The sequence below is a fragment of the Salmo trutta genome, chromosome 21, assembly GCF_901001165.1.
Source record: "Salmo trutta chromosome 21, fSalTru1.1, whole genome shotgun sequence".
Classification (NCBI taxonomy): Eukaryota; Metazoa; Chordata; class Actinopteri; order Salmoniformes; family Salmonidae; genus Salmo; species Salmo trutta.
Genome location: NC_042977.1, coordinates 27,473,618 through 27,494,995, shown reverse-complemented (window position 1 = coordinate 27,494,995; position 21,378 = coordinate 27,473,618). Strand labels below are relative to the sequence as shown.

At 41.6% G+C, this 21,378-nt stretch overlaps 1 protein-coding gene across 3 annotated transcripts; it reads left to right on the top strand.

Moving 5' to 3' along the window:
- Window positions 1-9,791: 9,791 nt before the first annotated feature.
- On the top strand, window positions 9,792-21,344 carry LOC115157093 (elongation of very long chain fatty acids protein 1). 3 transcript variants are annotated; one of them, XM_029705020.1, is made up of 9 exons: window positions 9,792-10,075; window positions 12,723-12,822; window positions 18,665-18,768; window positions 18,905-19,095; window positions 19,238-19,318; window positions 19,459-19,515; window positions 19,698-19,803; window positions 20,052-20,191; window positions 20,339-21,344. In XM_029705020.1, exons 3-9 carry the CDS (start codon window positions 18,708-18,710, stop codon window positions 20,654-20,656), a joined length of 954 nt encoding a protein of 317 aa, XP_029560880.1. In that variant the 5' UTR covers window positions 9,792-10,075; window positions 12,723-12,822; window positions 18,665-18,707; the 3' UTR covers window positions 20,657-21,344. The 3 variants fall into 3 exon arrangements, with proteins under 3 accessions (XP_029560880.1, XP_029560879.1, XP_029560878.1); XM_029705019.1 differs by having other exon boundaries at window positions 12,715-12,822; XM_029705018.1 differs by lacking the exon at window positions 12,723-12,822.
- Window positions 21,345-21,378: the final 34 nt, after the last annotated feature.

The window sequence follows — 21,378 nt, the reverse complement described above, 5'->3', positions numbered from 1 at the left end:
TGTCACAGGACTCCTTTCGCTGCCAGCCAGGCATTGTCTCTGCTCTGGCCTGCTTCAAGACTCCTCATGCATCATTAAAGACATGGCTCTGGTTTCCCTTTGCCACCGTTCATTCATTCACCCTCCAGACAGGGATATACAAACTACTCTATAAATCTGATCACAGCTGCTCCTCCCTCCCTCTCCCCCACAGGAATACTTAGACCACTGATAGCTCAGTCAGTGATGGTAATTAGGACTAAACTGAGAGTGGTCACAGAGCGTCTGTAGTACCCCTCTCTATAATACAGTGGTAAAAGGCTGGGTGTCATAAAGCATAAATGCACAGTCACATTGCCTACTGCTCTTGAGACCCTGGCTGACATGTGCAATGTGCTCTGAGATTAAGGTAACAGCATGCTTGTGATTATGCAAAAGAAAAGCAGGAGAGAGAGGTGGAGAGAGAGAGGGGGCGAGAGAGAGAGACCGAGAGAGAGGGGGGCGAGCAAGAGCGAGAGAGGAAGAAAGAGAGAGAGTGAAAGTGAAAGGAGAGAGAGTGAGAGGGTGGAGAGAGGATGAGAGGAGAGAGACTATAGAGGGAAAGAAAAGGAGAGAGGGAGAGGGGAAGAAAGAGAGAGAGAGAAAGAGAGAACACTGTCATTGATAGCGTCTGTGAGCTAGAAAGGAATGTAATGAAAGGTTCTGAGAGTCCTCTGTGGTCGGGACCTGAGGCCGTCCACAAAGACCCGTAGTTGCCATAGGAATAGCATATCCATGGCAACAGAGGGAGCTGAGGGTGAGCGGAATTAACACCAGAGAGTTGGGTAACAAATGAAGTTATCGGGAAGGAAGAAACAGTGACACACATCCTGTTCAAGCTGCATAATTTTTCATTTTTTCCCTTTAATCGTAACATCTCAAATTAATGCATTGTGGTAATATCCTGATGCTTGAAAGACATATGATTGCTTTCAGCCAGTATATTACTTTGTAAGAATGTGACAGGGTAATAAAAAAATGTAAGGAGCAACTGTGTGTGTGTGTTTGTGTGTGCGTGTGTGTGTGACAGAGAGAGAGAGAGAGAGAGAGAGAGAGAGAGGCACCATGCAAAGAGCTAACTTGTCCCTGAAGTGACTGATCAAAACTCTGTGTTCCCTTGTATAATAAAAAGACATTAGGATTATGTAAATTAAATTATGGCAGACGTGAAAAATGTATAACACTACATTGTTATCTCCAACTTCTGCAGCAGTTGATGCTTCCCTCTGTTCCTCAGATATCAACAGCAAGTAGCCTAGTGCCAATTAGCCTATGCTGAGAGAGGCCCCTTGGTGAAACCAGGCTGGCTGAATCCTTCATGATACATTCTGTGTGGCAATGGGCAGGTGATGGGATCTGTCTCCTCTGTCTGTCTATCTGTCTGTCCATCTCCACCCTTCTAGCCTGAAAGTATGCATATCTAGGGTGGGGAAAAAGATACGTCAGAGAAAAAAATGTAAAGGTTCATTAAAGATGTGCAGTAGGAGGATAATGAACTCCATCAAATGAATATTGTGGAAACATTGTCTCAGTGAATGGTCATCTAGGACGGTCTCAATAGCAGGGGATGGACAACAATGATGAGTGGCGTGGGTTTAGAATGATTAGGTCAAGTCACTGTCAGTTTGCTCAAGCTGAAAGCAGATCAGCCCATCTCCAACACTGATTGCGTGCAAAAACCTTGGACATAGGTAAACCAACAACTGAATAACTTACTGTATTAGGCTCTCTTTTATTAAGTAATTGGAGGTAGAGAACAACATTTTTTGGGGGGGACATTGTGTACAAGCATCAAACCTATAGTATTTGACAAATATATAAAACATTATATTTAATCTTGTTCATTTAAATCTGACTTTTATTGCAATTCCATAACCTTATGTGATCCTCCTGCCTGGCACCCATAGACCTGCTGGGTCATTCCTATTATGCGGTGCCTTTTCTGTCCCCAGGAAATATCACTTCTTATTTGGTGTAAAATGTGGATTCCAAAAGTCTTTAAATATAAAGTCAGGCGTCCTTTTCCTTAACACAAAAATATGAATCTTGAAACTGGATTTTCTGCGCTTTTTTTCAGTGGATGAAGGAGTTTTTGGCATGACCCAGGTGTTATTCATCAACTTCCATGAAAAATATAAGCCATAAAATAATGCAATATTTAAAATCTTTCTTCATTATTTTATAGTCCTAGATAAATTCTCTCTCATCACTAATGTTTTTTCAGGATTATTGCATGTATTCTTTTTTTATTTAAGATTTTTTTGTTTGTCTTTGGTGGGAAAACAATGGTGCAAAGCTAAATAAATATAAACACAGTTTTATCTATTTTTCCATGTTTCATGTTGTTAGTCTGTATGTCCCACTCATAAATGTCCACCCTGTTAGGCTAAATTATGGCAAAACTTAACCACATTTCAAAATGTTAAAATGTGTTTGATAGAGAAGTTATAAGCCTGTTCAAGTGTTCAACATTATGCTAGCTCAATCTTTCTCACTCACAGAGCTATAGCTGATCTAGGCTCCAAATTTCCACCCTGTTAGAATTATGCACCTAACAGGTTAGAAAATGCTCCAATATGTTTTTCGGAAAGGCAATGCATAAAGGAATGACCCTGCTTACGATTGAAATCCTATGAAGTGGGCAACACGTGGCAAACAGCATCAGGAGAAAATGGCATCGCTTGAGATGGCAAGAATGAGATGAATGTTAGGAGAAGTACAATATGATCATAAGGAGACATAGAGGCAGGGAAAAAGAGAGGCAGAGGAGGTCGAAGAGAGAGGTATGGGTGAGCTTGAGTCATGTAAAAATGGTGGGGGAAAAAGGAGATGGTTTGTCGGAGAAGAATGGTAGGAAGTGTAAGCAGAGTGAACCGTATGACGAATCGAGGTCTGGAGGAGAAATGGAAGCGAATGAGGACAAATTATTGGAGGTGACAGGTGTGGTGAAGTCCTCTGAACCTGAGGCTTGCACCGGTGGTCAGAATAAAGATGAGTCTGTGACAGTAGGAGTGACCATTTTTGGAGAAAGTGGACCCTTGCCTTTTGGTTGATCCATTTGTGGTTTCAGGGTGGGTGAAAAAGGAGTTGGGTGCTATGGAACCGGTGAGGGTAACCAGAAGTGGTCTTGTGAAAATTGTTTGTGTTTCTGCTGTTCAGAGGGAGCAGGCGCTTCACACCAAATGAATGGGGACAAGAGATGTGACTTGTTTTGCTCTCAATAAAAGGGTGCCATTGAATGGAGTGATTACTGGGGTAGCGGTAAATGTGAAAGTGGACCAAGTAAAGGGAAAGATTCCGGTGTTTGTGATGCTCGTCGTTTGGTACGACGCAGACAGGCTGGCGTGAGTGGTGAAACAGAAGAGTCGTTGTCTGTTCTTTTGAGTTTTGATGTTGAATCTCTGCCCGACAAAGTGATGTAAGGATATTTCAGTTATCCTATGAGCTCACGCGCCAAATACATTACGTTGTTACAGGTGTCTGGCTTATGGGCATGTGGCAGCAGCGTATAGGAGGGAGGTTTCTAGGTGTGAGAAGTGTGCATAATGGCATGAGACAAAGTAATGTGTAGCATTGGGGAAAGCGGTATGTGTTAATTGTAAGGGGTGTCCATGGGGCTGGGAATCAGAAAAGTCTGTTGCGAGAGAGGCAGGTTGAGGTTATAAGAGTAGAGCAGAAGGTGTCGTATGCTGAGGCAGTGAAGAAAGTTGAGAAAAATGGGTCAAGGGGGAGGGATCCTGAGAGGATTTTTGTGAGTAGTAGATCTGTATTACTACAGAGGGATGGGCCAACGAGTGATATATCCTTCAGTAAGATTCCCTTTTTAGCATTCATAGCAATGGTTATCAACTGTACTGCAGGGACGGAACGTACGTCGCAAAAAATAGAGGTTGTGGTGGCAGCTGCAGAGAAGTATTTGGGTGTACGAGATTTGAAGGGGTGATGAGTGGTAGTGTCCCGTCCTTTCAGACTGTTGGCCTGAGGTAGGACTAGATAGGTTTAAATAGGGGAGTAGGGTGGTGAGTTTTTAATGAGTGTAGGGGTAGATGATATGGTATTTGTTGATTTATTTTACTTTTTCAAGTAAAGTTCAAAGGAGTTATGCTCAAGTCTAGTAGGTGGTGGTAATGCAACTATTATTGGATGCCAACCGCCGTTAAAACTCATCAAAGAAGAAGTAGAAGTAGTAAACAGCATCAGCTTCTGGTCAGAAGAGGGTTTGCATTGTGTAGGCTACACTCCATTCAATTTCATCCTAGCGCGCGGTGACTTCGCTGGAGGGTGAGCATTTTAGTAGCGAAAAAGGTTATACAGTTACCTAGAAATCATTTGAAAAGTTCAGCGCTGGCTAATTAGTGGGTATTGTCAAGAGCTTCAGCACTGCAACCCTGGAGCGACTTCTAATACAGCCCACCAAACCTCAGGTGAGGGCATGCATGCAGAAAAAAAAATGTTTTTATCCACCTTCAACACGCATGTATCTTTAAGAACGAACTTCAACTACTTCAAATGTCGAGACTGATTTGGTCAAAGGTGTTAACTTTAGCTGTATAAAGAAAGTTGATTAGGGATGGGTGTGCTGACACTAAAGCTAAGCTTTCACGAGTAACTTTGGCTATTGTAATTGTTTGCCAGTCTCATTATCCTATGTACATCATCATAATAAAAGTGGTTTGTCCCAACACATAATTCTGAGTGAGTGGCTGAGAAAAGTCAATCCCAGTCTAGAAAAACCTGTACAGTAATAGTTTTAGTAAATCTAGGTCTATTAGATTAGAGCTAATATAGGTTAGGATCTTCCTAGTCAGCCTAGTCTGTTTTTCTTCTTTCATGCATGACTGTCAGCAAAGATAGGAAATGCCCATGCCATTTGTCTCAGTTAGTGTGCCCTTGCCTTCTTCAGGTATTCAAGCATCAGCATCCCAACTGGCATCATCTGTCTAGGTGAGGGTCACACTCTTCAAAAAACACCCACCCTTCTCTTTCTTCAAGAGTAAAACATGGCTACAAGATCAAGTTTATCTAAGCAGAAAGGCTATTCTATTGACTTGTATAGTAAAGAGACCTATACATTTAAGTCTTGTAATTTCCTTTTAGGTCCTTGAATATGTTGTGGCACTGGTACACAATACAGAGCAATATGTGACTAATGACATCATGCACACACATGACATGAACATATTACCAAGTAAAATATCTAGGCCAAGTTCAATGCTATATTGTTTTACTGCGGCTCTGGTAGAAATAAAATTACAACCAACAGCAATTCAGAGAGTTTGGTCTGAAAAGCTGTTTAGCCATGTTCTATATGTAATGGAATCTGTGATTTCCTCATAAGTCAAATCCAACCTGACATGTAGGCTACAACACATGAAACACAATCCAAGGATTCCAACTATGTCACTGTACTAGAAAGAGAAGTTTGGGGATGAGGTGACTTTGAGTTGTTGGGTAACTCACTTCTGCTCTCACCATTAACAGACCTCCCCCTTTCCTCCAGTCCAGAAGCCCAGAGTATTTAGATTGTCTGTCCTGTCTATAGGATAATTTAGCAGACGCTTACCTCCGAAGCAACTTACAGAACTGTCTACATTAACATGGAGTAAAATATTCTGTATGTGGTCCATGGGGGAATCAAACCCACAGCTCTGTTTTTACCAGTACCCTGCTCTAACCACTGACATGATTGAGAGCAAATGGCTAGTCTAGTGGACATTGTCCATTCTTTAGCAATGAAGTTGGGCAATGACCCGCAGACACTTAAACAAAGAACATACCCATGGGGAATGATATTCATATTGCTGTACATGTCTTTGTGTCTACTTCACACACCTCTGCTGTGTGGGTAAATTATTGGACAATCTAAAGGAAGAGATGGGGGAGCTTGTGTATGCTCCTTTGTGACACTGACCACCATTTTAGCAATTCGCCACGTGTACTGTTCAGACTTGAATCATGGGATTTACTTCTCAAAAGTAAATACTCATAGAAAGTATTTTGTAGGCTAGAGCAGGACCGAAAGGTTGTTTAGTTAGTTCAGTTCTTACAAGACTCACAACCTTTCACCCAGCAAACCACCCCACACCAAAGGGGAAGTTGGTATCTAGGCTAGTTAGGCCACCGTGTCTGTAGCCTGTGGTTAATTTTTCATTCATGATCTCATTTACTGTTAGTCCGAATATTTGCAATAGTATTATATATGGTTTCTGTAGAATAGAGTGTAGCTGTCAGTTGTTTTGGAAATGTACACTTGGCTTCAGTCTTGTGGTTAGGATATTGATCAAATTGTAATTCTAACATTCAGGTGGATGGGTCTCTGGCCTCTGCATTTGGTTTGGAACAAGTTATGCAGCTTTTAAAAATAGAAAATGCTTTTGTTTTACTCATGGATAACATCATTGGCCTAGTATATTCTTGTTTGTATGGTAGGAGGTAGGTGATTTTTAAGACGAAAACTTTAAATGCCCCCTAATGCTGAGATGGCAGTGAAACTTGTGTTGCAATTGTTCATGAGCAGAAAGTACCCCTGTTCTCGATGGCCTATAGTGGTTGACAACTACACCCAGTGTGAGACTACAGGTCCAGTCAGGTCCCCCATCTATATCGATGCTGAAAAAAGGGACAAGAAAGTGATTGCCCTCTGTAAATACTGGAGATTTGGCTAAAACCTCAATCCATAGGGAAGTGGTGTATCTGACTGAGAAAGAATGAGGGAATGAATGAAGGGAAATCTGTTATGTGCTGTGTGTGTGATGTTAAGGTGGAAATGTTCCTTGGTCAGTTTCAGCTCTTATCACATTTTCACTTTAGAGATGTGATGGCGTCTTCCTCCTCCCCTTACCTCATCTCACTTCATCATCCTTCTCCTTCTCCTTCTCCTTGAACACGGAAACTCGGTAGGAGAAATATGCACTCAAAGCCCTCATTCCTATGATGATGTTGTCATGTCTTACAGTGCATTTCGACATAACACGATGGGACGATGAGACAACCACGCCCCATTCATTTTCAATAGAGGGAAGCAAAGTGGGCGGAGGGACCATGGGGCGACGCGAGCATGGGCGAGGGTGCGTGAACAAGGCGGACCGAAGTTGGGGAAAGCTGAACTTTATGCAAATACTCTACGATATCACAACGTTATTGACCAATCGAAGCTCACTATAGCTTCCAGCCCCTAATGGATTGGAAGTTGATATAGAGTTGAAGTTGGAAGTTTACAGGCCTTGTATTTCAAGGCCTACCTTCAAACTCAGTGCCTCTTTGCTTTACATCATGGGAAAATCAAAAGAAATCAGCAAAGACCTCAGAAAGAAAATTGCAGATCTCCACAAGTCTGGTTCATCCTTGGGAGCAATTTCCAAACACCTGAAGGTACCACGTTCATCTGTACAAACAATAGTATGCAAGTATAAACACCGTGGGACCATGCAGCTGTTATACCGCTCGGGAAGGAGACGCGTTCTGTCTCCTAGAGAGGAACGTACTTTGGTGAGAAAAGGTGCTTTGCTGCAGGAGGGGCTGGTGCACTTCACAAAATAGATGGCATCATGAGTCAGGAAAATTATGTGGATATATTGAAGCAACATCTCAAGACATCAGTCAGGAAGTTAAAGCTTGGTTGCAAATGGGTCTTCCAAATGGACAATGACCCCAAGCATACTTCCAAAGTTGTGGCAAAATGGCTTAAAGACAACAAAGTCAAGGTATTGGAGTGGCCATCACAAAACCCTGATCTCAATCCTGTGGGCAGAACTGAAAAAGTGTGTGTGAGCAAGAAGGCCTACAAACCTGACTCAGTTACACCAGCTCTGTCAGGAGGAATGGGCCAAAATTCACCCAACTTATTGTGGGAAGCTTGTGGAAGGCTACCCAAAACGTTTGACCCAAGTTAAACAATTTCAAGGCAATCCTACCAAATACTAACTGAGTGTATGTAAACTTCTGACCCAGTGGGAATGTGATGAAAGAAATAAAAGCTGAAATAAATCATTCTCTCTACTATTATTGTTAACGGAATTGTATATCTTAATGATAATAATTAGCAATCAATAAGCCTTGACTAATCCCCAGGGTTTGTAAGACATTCGGTTAATAATTAGGCAATGACTCAGCTATCTGCTAAAGGTCTTGTACAGTTTATTCAGAGAACGTTCTGAGGTCCAAATAACAAAGATGTTCATTTTATCCTCTCTCCGCTTACGCACACACATCCACACCCAAAAGTAGATAACCTATGCACAAACATACGCACAGACAGTAGGTGAACAGTATCTCTTCCTTGACCTGCTACCACTGTTCCAGCACTGCCTGTTCCTTTCCCCATAGATTAGGAGAACCTTGAAGGCTCCTCCCGGTATTTCACACACCCATGTCTAGACTTGATGGGACTAACGTTCAGTACATTGACTTACAGTTTATTATCCATGCTACATAACTACTCATTCATAATGGATTATTGATTCATTTACCTTCATTAGATAATTCTCTTATCAATTATTCTGACATTTCACATTCTTAAAATAAAGTGGTGATCCTAACTGACCTAAGACAGGGAATTCTTACTAGGATAAAATGTCAGGAATTGTGAAACTGAGTTTAAATGTATTTGGCTATGGTGTATGTAAACTTCAGACTTCAACTGTACCTAGCACTACCTAGCCTGATTGCTTGCTTGCTAACACCCACATGAAGGCGATGCTAATGTAGCTATCCAAATTGTGTTATGTGGAAATGCACTGTAAGCAGCCAGGTAATCATCATGTAATGATGATGGTATATGGCATTTTACAGAGTATCCCCCCGTGTGCTTTCCTCCAGTGAAAGTCCTAAAGCACTGTGTAAACCCACACAGTTCTCAATGTCTTTTTCTTTTTCTTGCCTGTACACTGCTCGTTTTCCAGATTCTTCTCATTCCAGTCGCCCTTTAATTCCAGTGTAAGGATGAGTGAGTACATTTCAAGGCCGTTCTTCCACTACCACGCCCATCACCAGTTCTCAGTGCCTGAGGAACAGGTAGAACCAGTGCTACTGGGAGATAGTGGAACCTGTCATACTGTAGCAGTGTACAGTAAGTAGGACCCACAAGCACAAACTCCATGCCTGTCGCTGGGTGACGATCCCTCAGGCAGGGTAGGGACACATTAAATCCCCATTATTCCCTGTCAAATCCCCCTGCCTCATAATTATTCACCTGTAGCTCTGACTCAGGGTTGACGATTGGGTTTTATAATTATGATGATCAAAATTACAATGATGAAAAGATTGATGATGATACTAATTGAAACAGGAAAATTATAGGAGCATTAGAAATTGATGATTTCTCAAACTTCAATATCACTAACATTTACTAAAAATTCTAAGAGCAACGTTCCTCAAATTATATTGTTGCTAGCAAATTATTCCTGAATTTCAGTGCTTTGCAATTTTATGTTGAGCTCCCAAGCAATGGGAAGACAGATATTTTCCAATCCTTTTACATTTTCATTAGTCATTCTTGTTATTATATGGGATGTTAGTTTTTGTTACATACATGTGTGCTATGTGATGGGTCCCCATTGTTTAACAAAGAGACCATTCAAACTCTCCAGAGGTCGCTACTGGATTCTCCCTCACTTACTACCTTCAAATACCCAACCCTTCTCAGACGACCAATGGCCAATCCCTCTTTTTCTGCTGAACCAATCAGAGAGAGGTATTGGTTAGGGGAGAGTGAGTCTAGATGTTGAAACAGGGTGTGGTCCTGAAACTAGGTGGGCGTTGTCACTATGTAGTGTGCTTGGCCTTGGGGGTTTAAATCTGAGTTAAATGAGTCCTATAGCTGTCCTCATCTCTCTTTCTGACTTAATCTGCCCTGGCTTTATGTGGCCTATTTCTAGACCGTCAAACATTTGAGGACTTCAAGGAAGAAACAAACACTCTTTTTTTTCTTCAGTTAATCTCTCTTTGACTCTTCTGTTTTGCTGGGCCTGATTCATTGTGAGCTCAGTGGTTGTGACTCTCTTGTATGTGTGCCTGAAGGACTGACGATTTGGGGAGAGTACTGAGGACAACTCGGCAGGTGAGTCGTGTGTTACCAGTGATGCTCAGTGTTATACTCCATCTAACACTGCTGTCTTATTTACTTTACTTCAAGTTTTTTACTCTTCTAACACATACCCAAACTGTCAGGACAGGTTTTCCTCTTACCTGTAGGCCTTGTATTGAGACCCGTATAACTTGGTGGATATGATGACACTGTCCCATCTTTGTTGTGTGTGTAATTGGTTTTATTGCTATTGTATGGAAAGGACAAACAGTAATGTCCCACATTCTCTCTCTCTCTCTGTCCTTCGTTTGCCGGCTCACCTCCAACCCATTCCGTCTTCCTGTCATTTTTCTCAATCAACTTCTCATCCATTCCTATCTAGTGACCTCATACCACATACTGGCTGTTCAAACCGGTTCACCTCTCTGCCTCTGCCTCACCTGTTTGACTGTCTCTGTTATTCATTGAGAGAACACTTCATTGTCTCTAAGGAGTAGCTAAGGAAGTGTTAAATACTGCTGAACAAGCACTTTGTAAAACTAATGCCCTCTTGTATTAGCAGCTATATACAATTTTTAAAAAAGGGTGTGCCTTTTTGTACGTGTGTGTGTATAGTGCGTATTTTATCGTGTGTCTGTCTCTTCAGACCCCGCTGTGTGCTAGTAGTAGTTTAAATGGACAGCTCGGCGCATTCAACATGTCGATTCTTCTGTAGTGATGAAGTCAATCTCCCCTCTACTTTGAGCCAGGAGAGATTGACATGCATCTTTATTAATGTTCACTCTCAATGTACATTTAAGGGCCAGCCGTGCTGTCCTGTTCTTGGCCAATTGTAAATCCCTCTTTGTGGCACCTGACCACATGACTGAACAGTAGTCTAGGTGCGACAAAACTAGGGCCTGTAGGACCTGCCTTGTTGATTGCGTTCTTAAGCAGGCAGAGCAGAGATTTATTATGGACAGACTTCTCCCCATCTTAGCTACTGTGGCATCAATATGTTTTGACCACGACAGTTTACAATCCAGGGTTTCTCCAAGCAGTTTAGTCTCCTCAACTTGCTCAATATCCACATTATTCATTACAAGGTTTAGGGTTTAGTGAATTATTTGTCCCAAATACAATGCTTTTAGTTTTAGAAATATTTTGTACTAACTTGTTTCTTGACACCCATTCTGAAACTGACTGCAGCTATTTAAGTGTTGCAGTGATTTCCCTTGCTGTGGTAGCTGACGTGTATAGTGTTAAGTCATCAGCATACATAGCGATCAGGCTTTACTCAGTGGTAGGTCATTAGTAAAGATTGAAAAAGGTAAGGGGCCTAGACCGCTGCCCTGGGGAATGCCTGACTCTACCTAGATTATGTTGGAGAGGCTTCCATTAAAGAACACCCTTGGTGTTCTGTTAGACAGGTAACTCTCGATCCACAATATAGCAGAAGTTTTCCCAGCAGCAGATTATGATCAATAATGTCAGCCACTGAAGTCTAACAAAACAGCTCACACCTTTTTATTATCAATTTCTTGTAGCCAATCATTAGTAATTTGTGTAAGTGCCGTCCATACATGTTGAATGCCCTTCCCTATAAGCGTTCAGAAAATGTGTTGTACTTTTTCTTTTTTTTTACTGTGAAATGGCGTTGTATCTGGTCAAACACAAAAAAAAAATCCCCAAAGGTTTACTAAGGGTTGGTAACAGGCTGATTAGTTTGCTGTTTGAGCTACTAAAGGGGGCTTTACTATTCTTGGGTAGTGGAATGACTTTAGCTTCCCTCCAGGCCTGAGGGCACACACCTTCCTGTAGGCTTAGATTGAAGAGATGTCAAATAGGACTGGCAATATCATCCTCAGTAATTTTCCATCCAAGATGTCAGACCCCGGTGGCTCATTATTGATAGACCAAAACATTTTCACCTCTTCCACACTCACATTTTAGAATGCAAAATTACAATGCTTGTCTTTCGTTATTTGGTCAGTTATGCATGGATGTGCCAGACTTGTTTGCCATTCCTTTTGCCTCGTCCCTCTCAACCATAAAATGTTTCAATTCATCATCAATCCACTGGAATTTATCAGTTTTTACAGTCATTTTCTTAGTGGGTGCATGCTTATTAGTAAGTGAAATAATTCATTTCATAAACGTGTCCAGTGTTTGGTTGCGCCTCATTACATACCACAGATCAGTAAATATGCTTTACATCTTCAGTATAGGAATCACTACAGACCCCTTATGACCCCTTATACACTATATTAGGACCAGCCTTTGGAACTTTGGTTTTTCTAGATATGGCTACTATTTTATTATCTCTACATCCCATGGATTTGGATACTGCTTTAGAGCATATTTCTGCAGCATTAGTTAAGATGTGATCAATACATGCGGATGATTTCATTCCTATGCTGTTTGTAAACACACTGGTAGATTCACTGATAACCTGAACCAGGTTGCAGGCACTGGTTACAGTTTGAAGCTTTTTTGGGTGGGCAACTTGATGACAGCCAGTCAATATTTAGGTCGATATCACATACATTATCAAGCATTTCACACACATTATCCAGATACTGACTGTTAGCACTTGGTGGTCTATAGCAGTTTCCCACAATGGGCTTTAGGTGAGGCAGATTAACCTGTAGCCATATTACTTCAACAGCATTTGACATGAGATCTTCTCTAAGCTTTACAGGAATATGACTGAACATAAACGGCAACACCTCCCACCATTGGCATTCCTGCCTCTTCTGAAGATGTTGAAACCATGTATTGCTACCACTGTATCATCAAAGGTATTATATTATTTGAGTTCAGAGATAGTCAGTATATGAATGTTATGTTACTGGTTGTCGATTTAATGAACATTGTTACTTAGGCTACATATGTTAACATGGGCCATTTTTTTTCTTCACTTTTCTGGGATTCTTGACAGCTCAACGACAACATGGTGGGGATTATCTGAGCAAGGCTTGGGTCACTGATAAGTCCTTGTCTGTATGTGAGAAGATGATTTTATTAGTTAAGTGGACAGTTTGTTTTTAGTTTGACTCGATGCTAAAGCCTATATAGTTGATGTATTATACAGTGCATTCAGAAAGTATTCAAACCTGTAATGCTTTCTTTAGGAGAAGTATCGGAGTCAGGCGCAGGACACAGGAATGAGTGCAAACAAAACGTGTTTACTCAAAACTATAATCAAACTTCTCCCACAGTAATAAAACATAGTTGGGAGAAACACCAACAACAACTTTACTTTTTCCACATTTTGTTACGTTACAGCCTTATTCTGAAATGTATTAAATTGTTTTTCCCCTCATTATATTTATATGTATGTGTATATATATATATATATATATATATATATATATATATATATATATATATATATATATATATATATTGCTCAAAAAAATAAAGGGAACACTTAAACAACACAATGTAACTCCAAGTCAATCACACTTCTGTGAAATCAAACTGTCCACTTAGGAAGCAACACTGATTGACAATAAATTTCACATGCTGTTGTGCAAATGGAATAGACAACAGGTGGAAATTATAGGCAATTAGCAAGACACCCCCAATAAAGGAGTGGTTCTGCAGGTGGGGATCACAGACCACTTCAGTTCCTATGCTTCCTGGCTGATGTTTTGGTCACTTTTGAATGCTGGCGGTGCTTTCACTCTAGTGGTAGCATGAGACGGAGTCTACAACCCACACAAGTGGCTCAGGTAGTGCAGTTCATCCAGGATGGCACATCAATACGAGCTGTGGCAAGAAGGTTTGCTGTGTCTGTCAGCGTAGTGTCCAGAGCATGGAGGCGCTACCAGGTGACAGGCCAGTACATCAGGAGACGTGGAGGAGGCCGTAGGAGGGCAACAACCCAGCAGCAGGACCGCTACCTCCGCCTTTGTGCAAGGAGGAGCACTGCCAGAGCCCTGCAAAATGACCTCCAGCAGGCCACAAATGTGCATGTGTCTGCTCAAACGGTCAGAAACAGACTCCATGAGGGTGGTATGAGGGCCCGACGTCCACAGGTGGGGGTTGTGCTTACAGCCCAACACCGTGCAGGACGTTTGGCATTTGTCAGAGAACACCAAGATTGGCAAATTCGCCACTGGCGCCCTGTGCTCTTCACAGATGAAAGCAGGTTCACACTGAGCACATGTGACAGAGTCTGGAGACGCCGTGGAGAACGTTCTGCTGCCTGCAATATCCTTCAGCATGACCGGTTTGGCGGTGGGTCAGTCATGATGTGGGGTGGCATTTCTTGGTGTGGGGTGGCATTTCACAGCCCTCCATGTGCTCGCCAGAGGTAGCCTGACTGCCTTTAGGTACCGAGATGAGATCCTCAGACCCCTTGTGAGACCATATGCTGGTGTGGTTGGCCCTGGGTTCCTCCTAATGCAAGACAATGCTCGACCTCATGTGGCTGGAGTGTGTCAGAAGTTCCTGCAAGAGGAAGGCATTGATGCTATGGACTGGCCCGCCCGTTCCCCAGACCTGACTCCAATTGAGCACATCTGGGACATCATGTCTCGCTCCATCCAGACTGTCCAGGAGTTGGCGGATGCTTTAGTCCAGGTCTGGGAGGAGACCATCCGCCACCTCATCAGGAGCATGCCCAGGCGTTGTAGGGAGGTCATACAGGCACGTGGAGGCCACACACACTACTGGGCCTCATTTTGACTTGTTTTAAGGACATTATATCAAAGTTGGATCAGCCTGTAGTGTGGTTTTCCACTTTAATTTTGAGTGTGACTCCAAATCCAGACCTCCATGGGTTGATAAATTGGATTTCCATTGATTATTTTTGTGTGATTTTGTTGTCAGCACATTCACCTATGTAAAGAAAAAAGTATTTAATAAGATTATTTCATTAATTCAGATCTAGGATGTGTTATTTTAGTGTTCCCTTTATTTTTTTGAGCAGTGTGTGTGTGTGTGTGTGTGTGTGTGTGTGTGTGTGTGTGTGTGTGTATATGTGTGAGAAAGCAAAAACGGGTTTAGACATTAAAATTAAATGGCAGCGATTACAACCTCGAGTCTTCTTGGGTATGACGCTACAAGCTTGGCACACCTGTATTTGGGGAGTTTCTCCCATTCTTCTCTGCAGATCCCGAAGCCACTCCTGCGTTGTCTTGGCTGTGTGCTTAGGGTCTTGGCTGTGATGCTGCCGCCACCATATTTCACCGTAGGGATGGTGCCAGGTTTCCTCCAGACGTGATGCTTGGCATTCAGGCCAAAGAGTTCAATCTTGGTTTCATCAGACCAGAGAATCTTGTTTCTCATGGTCTGAGAGTCATTTAGGTGCCTTTTGGCAAATTCCAAGTGGGCTATCATGTGCTTTTTTTCTGAGGAGTGGCTTCCGTCTGGCCAGCATCCCAGAGTCGCCTCTTCACTGTTAACGTTGAGACTGGTGTTTTGTGGGTACTATTTAATGAAGTTGCCAGTTGAGGACTTGTGAGGCATCTGTTTCTCAAACTAGACACTCGAATGTACTTGTCCTCTTGCTCAGTTGTGCACCGGGGCCTCCCACTCTTTCTATTCTGGTTAGAGCCAGTTTGCGCTGTTCTGTGAAGGGCGTAATACACAGCGTTGTACCAGATCTTCAGTTTCTTGGCAATTTCTCGCATGGAATAGCCTTCATTTCTCAGGACAAGAATAGACTGACGAGTTTCAGAAGAAAGTTCTTTGTTTCTGGCCATTTTGAGCCTGTAATCGAACCCACAAATGCTGATACTCAACTAGTCTAAAGAAGGCTAGTTTTCAGCTGTGCTAACATAATTGCAAAAGGGTTTTCTAATGATCAATGAGCCTTTTTAAAATTATAAACTTGGATTAGCTATCACAACGTGCCATTGGAACACAGGAGTGATGGTTGCTGATAATGGGCCTTTGTACGCCTATGTAGATATTTAATTCAAAAAAAGCCCTTTCCAGCTACAATAGTCATTTACAACATTAACAATGTCTACACTGTATTTCTGATCAATTTGATGTTATTTTAATGGACAAAAAATGTAATTTTCTTTCAAAAATAAGGACATTTAAGTGACCCCCCCCCCCCCATTGAACAGTAGTATATTTGAAATAGTATTTGAACCCAGGTCTGATTTTTATATCCATGGCTGATAGTAGAGGTCGACCGATTATGATTTTTCAACGCCGATACCGATTATTGGAGGACCAAAAAAGCAGAGACCGCTTAATCGGCCGGTTTATTTTTATTTATTTTTTACTTTTTTTTTGTAATAATGACAATTACAACAATACTGAATGAACACTTATTGTAACTTAATATAATACATCAATTTGGCCTCAAATAAATAATAAAATGTTCAATTTGGTTTAAATAATGCAAAACAAAGTGTTGGAGAAGAAAGTAAAAGTGCCATGTAAGAAAGCTAATGTTTAAGTGCCTTGCTCAGAACATGGGAACATATGAAAGCTGGTGGTTCCTTTTAACATGAGTCTTCAATATTCCCAGGTAAGAAGTTTTAGGTTGTAGTTGTTATTATAGGACTATTTCTCTCTATACGATTTGTATTTCATATACCTTTGACCATTGGATGTTCTTATAGGCACTTTAGTATTGCCAGTGTAACAGTATAGCTTCCGTCCCTCTCCTCGGTCTACCTGGGCTTGAACCAGGAACACATCGACAACAGCCACCCTCGAAGCAGCGTTACCCATGCAGAGGAAGGGAAACAACTACTCCAAGTCTCAGAGCAAGTGACGTTTGAAACGCTTTTAGCGTGCACCCGGCTAACTAGCTAGCCATTTCACATCGGTTCCACCAGCCTAATCTTGGGAGTTGATATGCTTGAAGGGGTGGGACATTCCAACAGGAATCTGTTCCAAAAAACGTAAAGTAAAAGGTTGCCAACCAACAACGCATACAAAGTAGCAACGCATACAAACCTAGCTAACTAGCTGCCGAATAGGCATCAACTCACCACGTAGCTTATTCTTAATGTTTGTCCATAGGCAAACAGACATGTGAGGACAGACATTTTTCGGAATAAACGTGATGAGTGAAAAACGCAATGAAATGGACCACTCCCTACCCAGTATGTTATTCTGCCGCTATACAAATTTGTATGCGTTGTTTTTTGGAAACCTTGTTATTTACGAAGTTTTTGGAATAGATTCCTGTTGGAACGTTCCACAAATTATACCCACCCAGGTTGAAGTCATAAACAGCGCAATGCTTGAAGCACAGCGAAGGGTTGTTTAAATGAATGCTTACGAGCCTGCTGCTGTCTACCACCGCTCTATCAAATCATAGACTTAATTATAATATAATAAACACACAAATACGAGCCTTAGGTCATTAATATGGTCAAATCTGGAAACTATCATCTCTAAAACAAAAGTTTTTTTCTTTCAGTGACATGCGGAACCGTTCCGTATTTTATCTAACGGGTGGCTAAATCTAAATATTCCTGTTAGGCATTGATGTTTATGGTTAGGTACATTGGTGCATCGACAGTACTTTTTTCGCAAATGCGCTTGTTAAATCAACACCGTTTGTCGAAGTAGGCTGTGATTCAATGAAAATGAACAGGCACCGCATCGATTATATGCAACGCAGGACACGTTAGATAAACTAGTAATATCATCAACCATGTGTAGTTAACTAGTGATTATGTTAAGATTTATAGTTTTTTATAAGTCTAATGCTAGCTAGCAACTTACCTTTGCTTCTTGCTGCCCTCGCGTAACAGGTAGTCAGCCTGTTAATCCTTGTGGAGTGCAATGTAAGGCAGGTGGTTAGAGCTTTGGACTGGTAACCGAAGGTTGCAAAAACAAATCCCCCCTGAACAAGGCAGTTAACCCCCGTTTCTAGGCCGTCATTGTAAATAAGAATGTGTTCTTAATCTGACTTGCCAAGTTAAATAAAGGTGTAAAAAAAAAAACGGCAAATCGGTGGCCGAAAATACCGATTGTTATGAAAACGTGAAATCGGCCCTAATTAATCGGCCATTCCGATTAATCGGTCGACCTCTAGCTGATAGTGGAATATAACACTTGGCTATTATAGAAAAGTGACTGTAATATTACTAAGGCTACCTATGAATAATCCCAGTAGGATCTATTTGACATTGACTGACATACAGTACATGGCCAAACGAACTTCAGTGCCCTCTGCAGCTGTTTTTTTTATTGTTGTGAAGCATTTGTTTAGTTTTGTTTGTCTATCAATATCCCTTTATACTACCTACCGCATTGTGCCCTGGAGCAAGGCACTTTACCCCCTAACTGCTCCAGGGAAGCTGCTCTTCCGCAGCCCCTGTGCTGCTTCCAGCCTGTGATGTGTCATGTTGGGTATAATAATAATAATAATAATAATAATAATAATAAAGTATATCTGTGCAAATGGACCAATAAAGCAAGTGTTGTATTGTTTTATTATCAGATAGTCAGTCATCAAAGCAGAGCCTCGTGTTCAGGTATATGATGGGCCTGTGCAGCTGTCTGTTTTAGTGTGGGAGGCAGTGTGGCAGTGCTTTGTTCATCTTCTGTCTCAGTACACATTACTGCATCCCCTGTAGGCATAACCACATAACCTGCCATTATCACCACCAACTGTTGTTTTTCCCAGCAAATTGTATTTTTGTCTGTATATTTCAGGTTTTTTGGATTGACTGAATAAAGGAGAAAAGACGCCATCAAGATGCTGCGAGAAGTGGGATCCAATATTATGGTGTTTTATGAGTATGTATTGCAGAGAACAGGTGAGTGCTTTCGCATAAGTTTATATTTTTGTTCAATTGTATTTTTATCAATTTGGTGACTTGCAGTTTGTACCATGCTGTTGGTGTACCTGTCTTGTTGTCTCAAATATTGAATTGCTTGATTTCTTGTCCTCAGACCACCGGTTGTTGCCCTACCCGTTGATGCGGACCCCCTTCCAGATGACCAGCATCCTGATGGGCTATGTGTTCTTCTCGCTGTACGCCGGGCCTCTGCTGATGGCAAACCGCAAGCCCTATAACCTCAAAACAGCCATGATCATCTATAACTTCAGCATGGTGTCCCTAAATTCCTTCCTAGTCTATGAGGTGAGCAAAGCAGTTAGTTATTCAGGAGAATGAAAGTTCTTAAAAGAGCCTTGTTGTGAAGACATACTATACTGTAGTAAGACTTTTCTCAGCATTTATGAATTTATGATGTGACAGCGAGTTCTGTGCTTTGCCTTTGCAGTTCCTGATGTCAGGATGGGCAACCACTTTTACCTGGAGATGTGACCTGTGTGACTACTCAAGCAACCCACAGGCTCTAAGGGTATTTCTGTCCTTTTTTTTTCTTTGAGAGAATCTGTATTGCATCATGAAATGTATGTTTTACTTTACATTCAAATATGCATATGGGATTTTTTTTATTCTGTGCTATTTATTGTCTGTACTTGTTTCTCCTTTTGTCAGATGGTTCAAGTGGCCTGGTGGTTTTTGTTCTCTAAATTCACAGAGCTTCTGGACACCGTAAGAATGATTTCTCTATCAGAACATCATGTTTGTGAATAAAATGTTTGATGCTAGCCTAAATCATTTAGATTTTGTACATATTCTGACTGCATCTTTCTCCGACACCCTTAGTAAAATACAAATGGAGATTTCTGAACAATGTTTGCTTTAAGTAACTTGAGCTCTTGTCTGACTTGCAGTTTTTCTTTGTGCTGCGTAAGAAACACAGCCAGATCACATTTCTACATGTCTTCCATCACTCCTTCATGCCCTTCACGTGGTGGTGGGGAATTACCATTGCTCCTGGTAAGCTTGACCTCTGACCTCATCCCAATGCAGTGTGCTTACAGCTGGTCATGTAACCTGTTTAACATGAACTTTTGGGGGGTTGTTAAATAAACTTTATCACCACAATGAATCTTCTGCAATTTTACAAGGGAATAAGAACACTAAACAAAATCCATTTAGTAACATCTATTTTGTTATCCCGCTGTGACTTAATACTCTTGGATTATGTTTGTTTTAATACGGTCTTTGTCATTGTGAACCTCCAGCAGGGGGAATGAGCTCGTTCCATGCCATGGTCAACTGCTGTGTCCACATCATCATGTACACCTACTACGGCCTGTCTGCTGCCGGACCTCGCTTCCAAAAATACCTCTGGTGGAAGAAGTACATGACCGCAATCCAGCTGGTGGGTGTTATTTCTTAATGATGTACTATTGGAAGAAACTATGTTAAAGGGGAGCATTTGTGGGTAGCTGCCGGTATTACTGTTGTGAATTGGTGACTCCTGTGCAAACTTTACATCAAAATGTTCTCATCTTTCTTCCTTCTTTAGATCCAGTTTGTGCTGATCTCACTTCACATCTCTCAGTACTACTTCATGGAGAAGTGTGACTTTCAGGTGCCCATGTTCATTCACCTTATATGGATGTATGGCACCTTCTTCTTTCTACTCTTCTCCAACTTCTGGATTCAGGCCTACGTGAAGGGGAAACGGCTGCCTACGGCAACCATGGAGAAGCTAAAGCAGAATGGCGTTATCAACGGCGATGTTACTGTGGTCATCAACAGCAAGCCGCTGGAGAATAGCAACGGGATAACAGCACATCGTGTCAACGGCCATAACCAACTAGGCAAAGTGAAGGAAGTCTAGTTTCGTCCTTTTGGAAGGTGAAACATAACTGTCTGAAGGAGCCTGAAATGCCAAAGATTCCAAAAAAGTATACTTAGCTACTGATCACTTTCCTCAAATGTATATTTTTATATTTATCTGCAGTTCGTGGGATATGAATGGCGTTAAGAATTTGGCAGTTTGTCCCTACTTGCCACACTTTGTTAAATTGTGGGTGGTTGAGGGAACATGGTGTGATTTAACTGTACATCACCCTGTATGAAGGTGTGTCAGTCACTAATACCTCAAACCCAGGCTTGAAACGGCCAATGATAGTCCACCCATGGACTCTTCTGGTTGGTTGACTGAAACACACTTGTAAATAGCGTAGTTACTTTCAAAGAGGTGGTGTTTGTCACTGACCAACTTTTTTTTGCTGCTGTTTGTATATTTAACTTTTTGAAATTAAACCAATTAAGGCCGAGTCAGTCATTACTTTGAGGTACAAGACAGCAACTGTATCCGGTCTGCAGCAGCATTCTTGTAAGGGTCCTCCAGGTCAGGCCACACCTGTTGCTTTCCAGATGTCCAGCAATCAAGGGTGTGGTCTATTTTGGCCTAGAATTGTTTGTCAGTAAGAATTTGTACTCAACTGACTTGCCTAGTTAAAGGTTACAAATAACAGTTGAGTGCCCTAACAGCATTTGCAATAAATAGCACTAGTTGTGAATCCAGATTTGTAATCATTATCAAGTGGCAGCAAG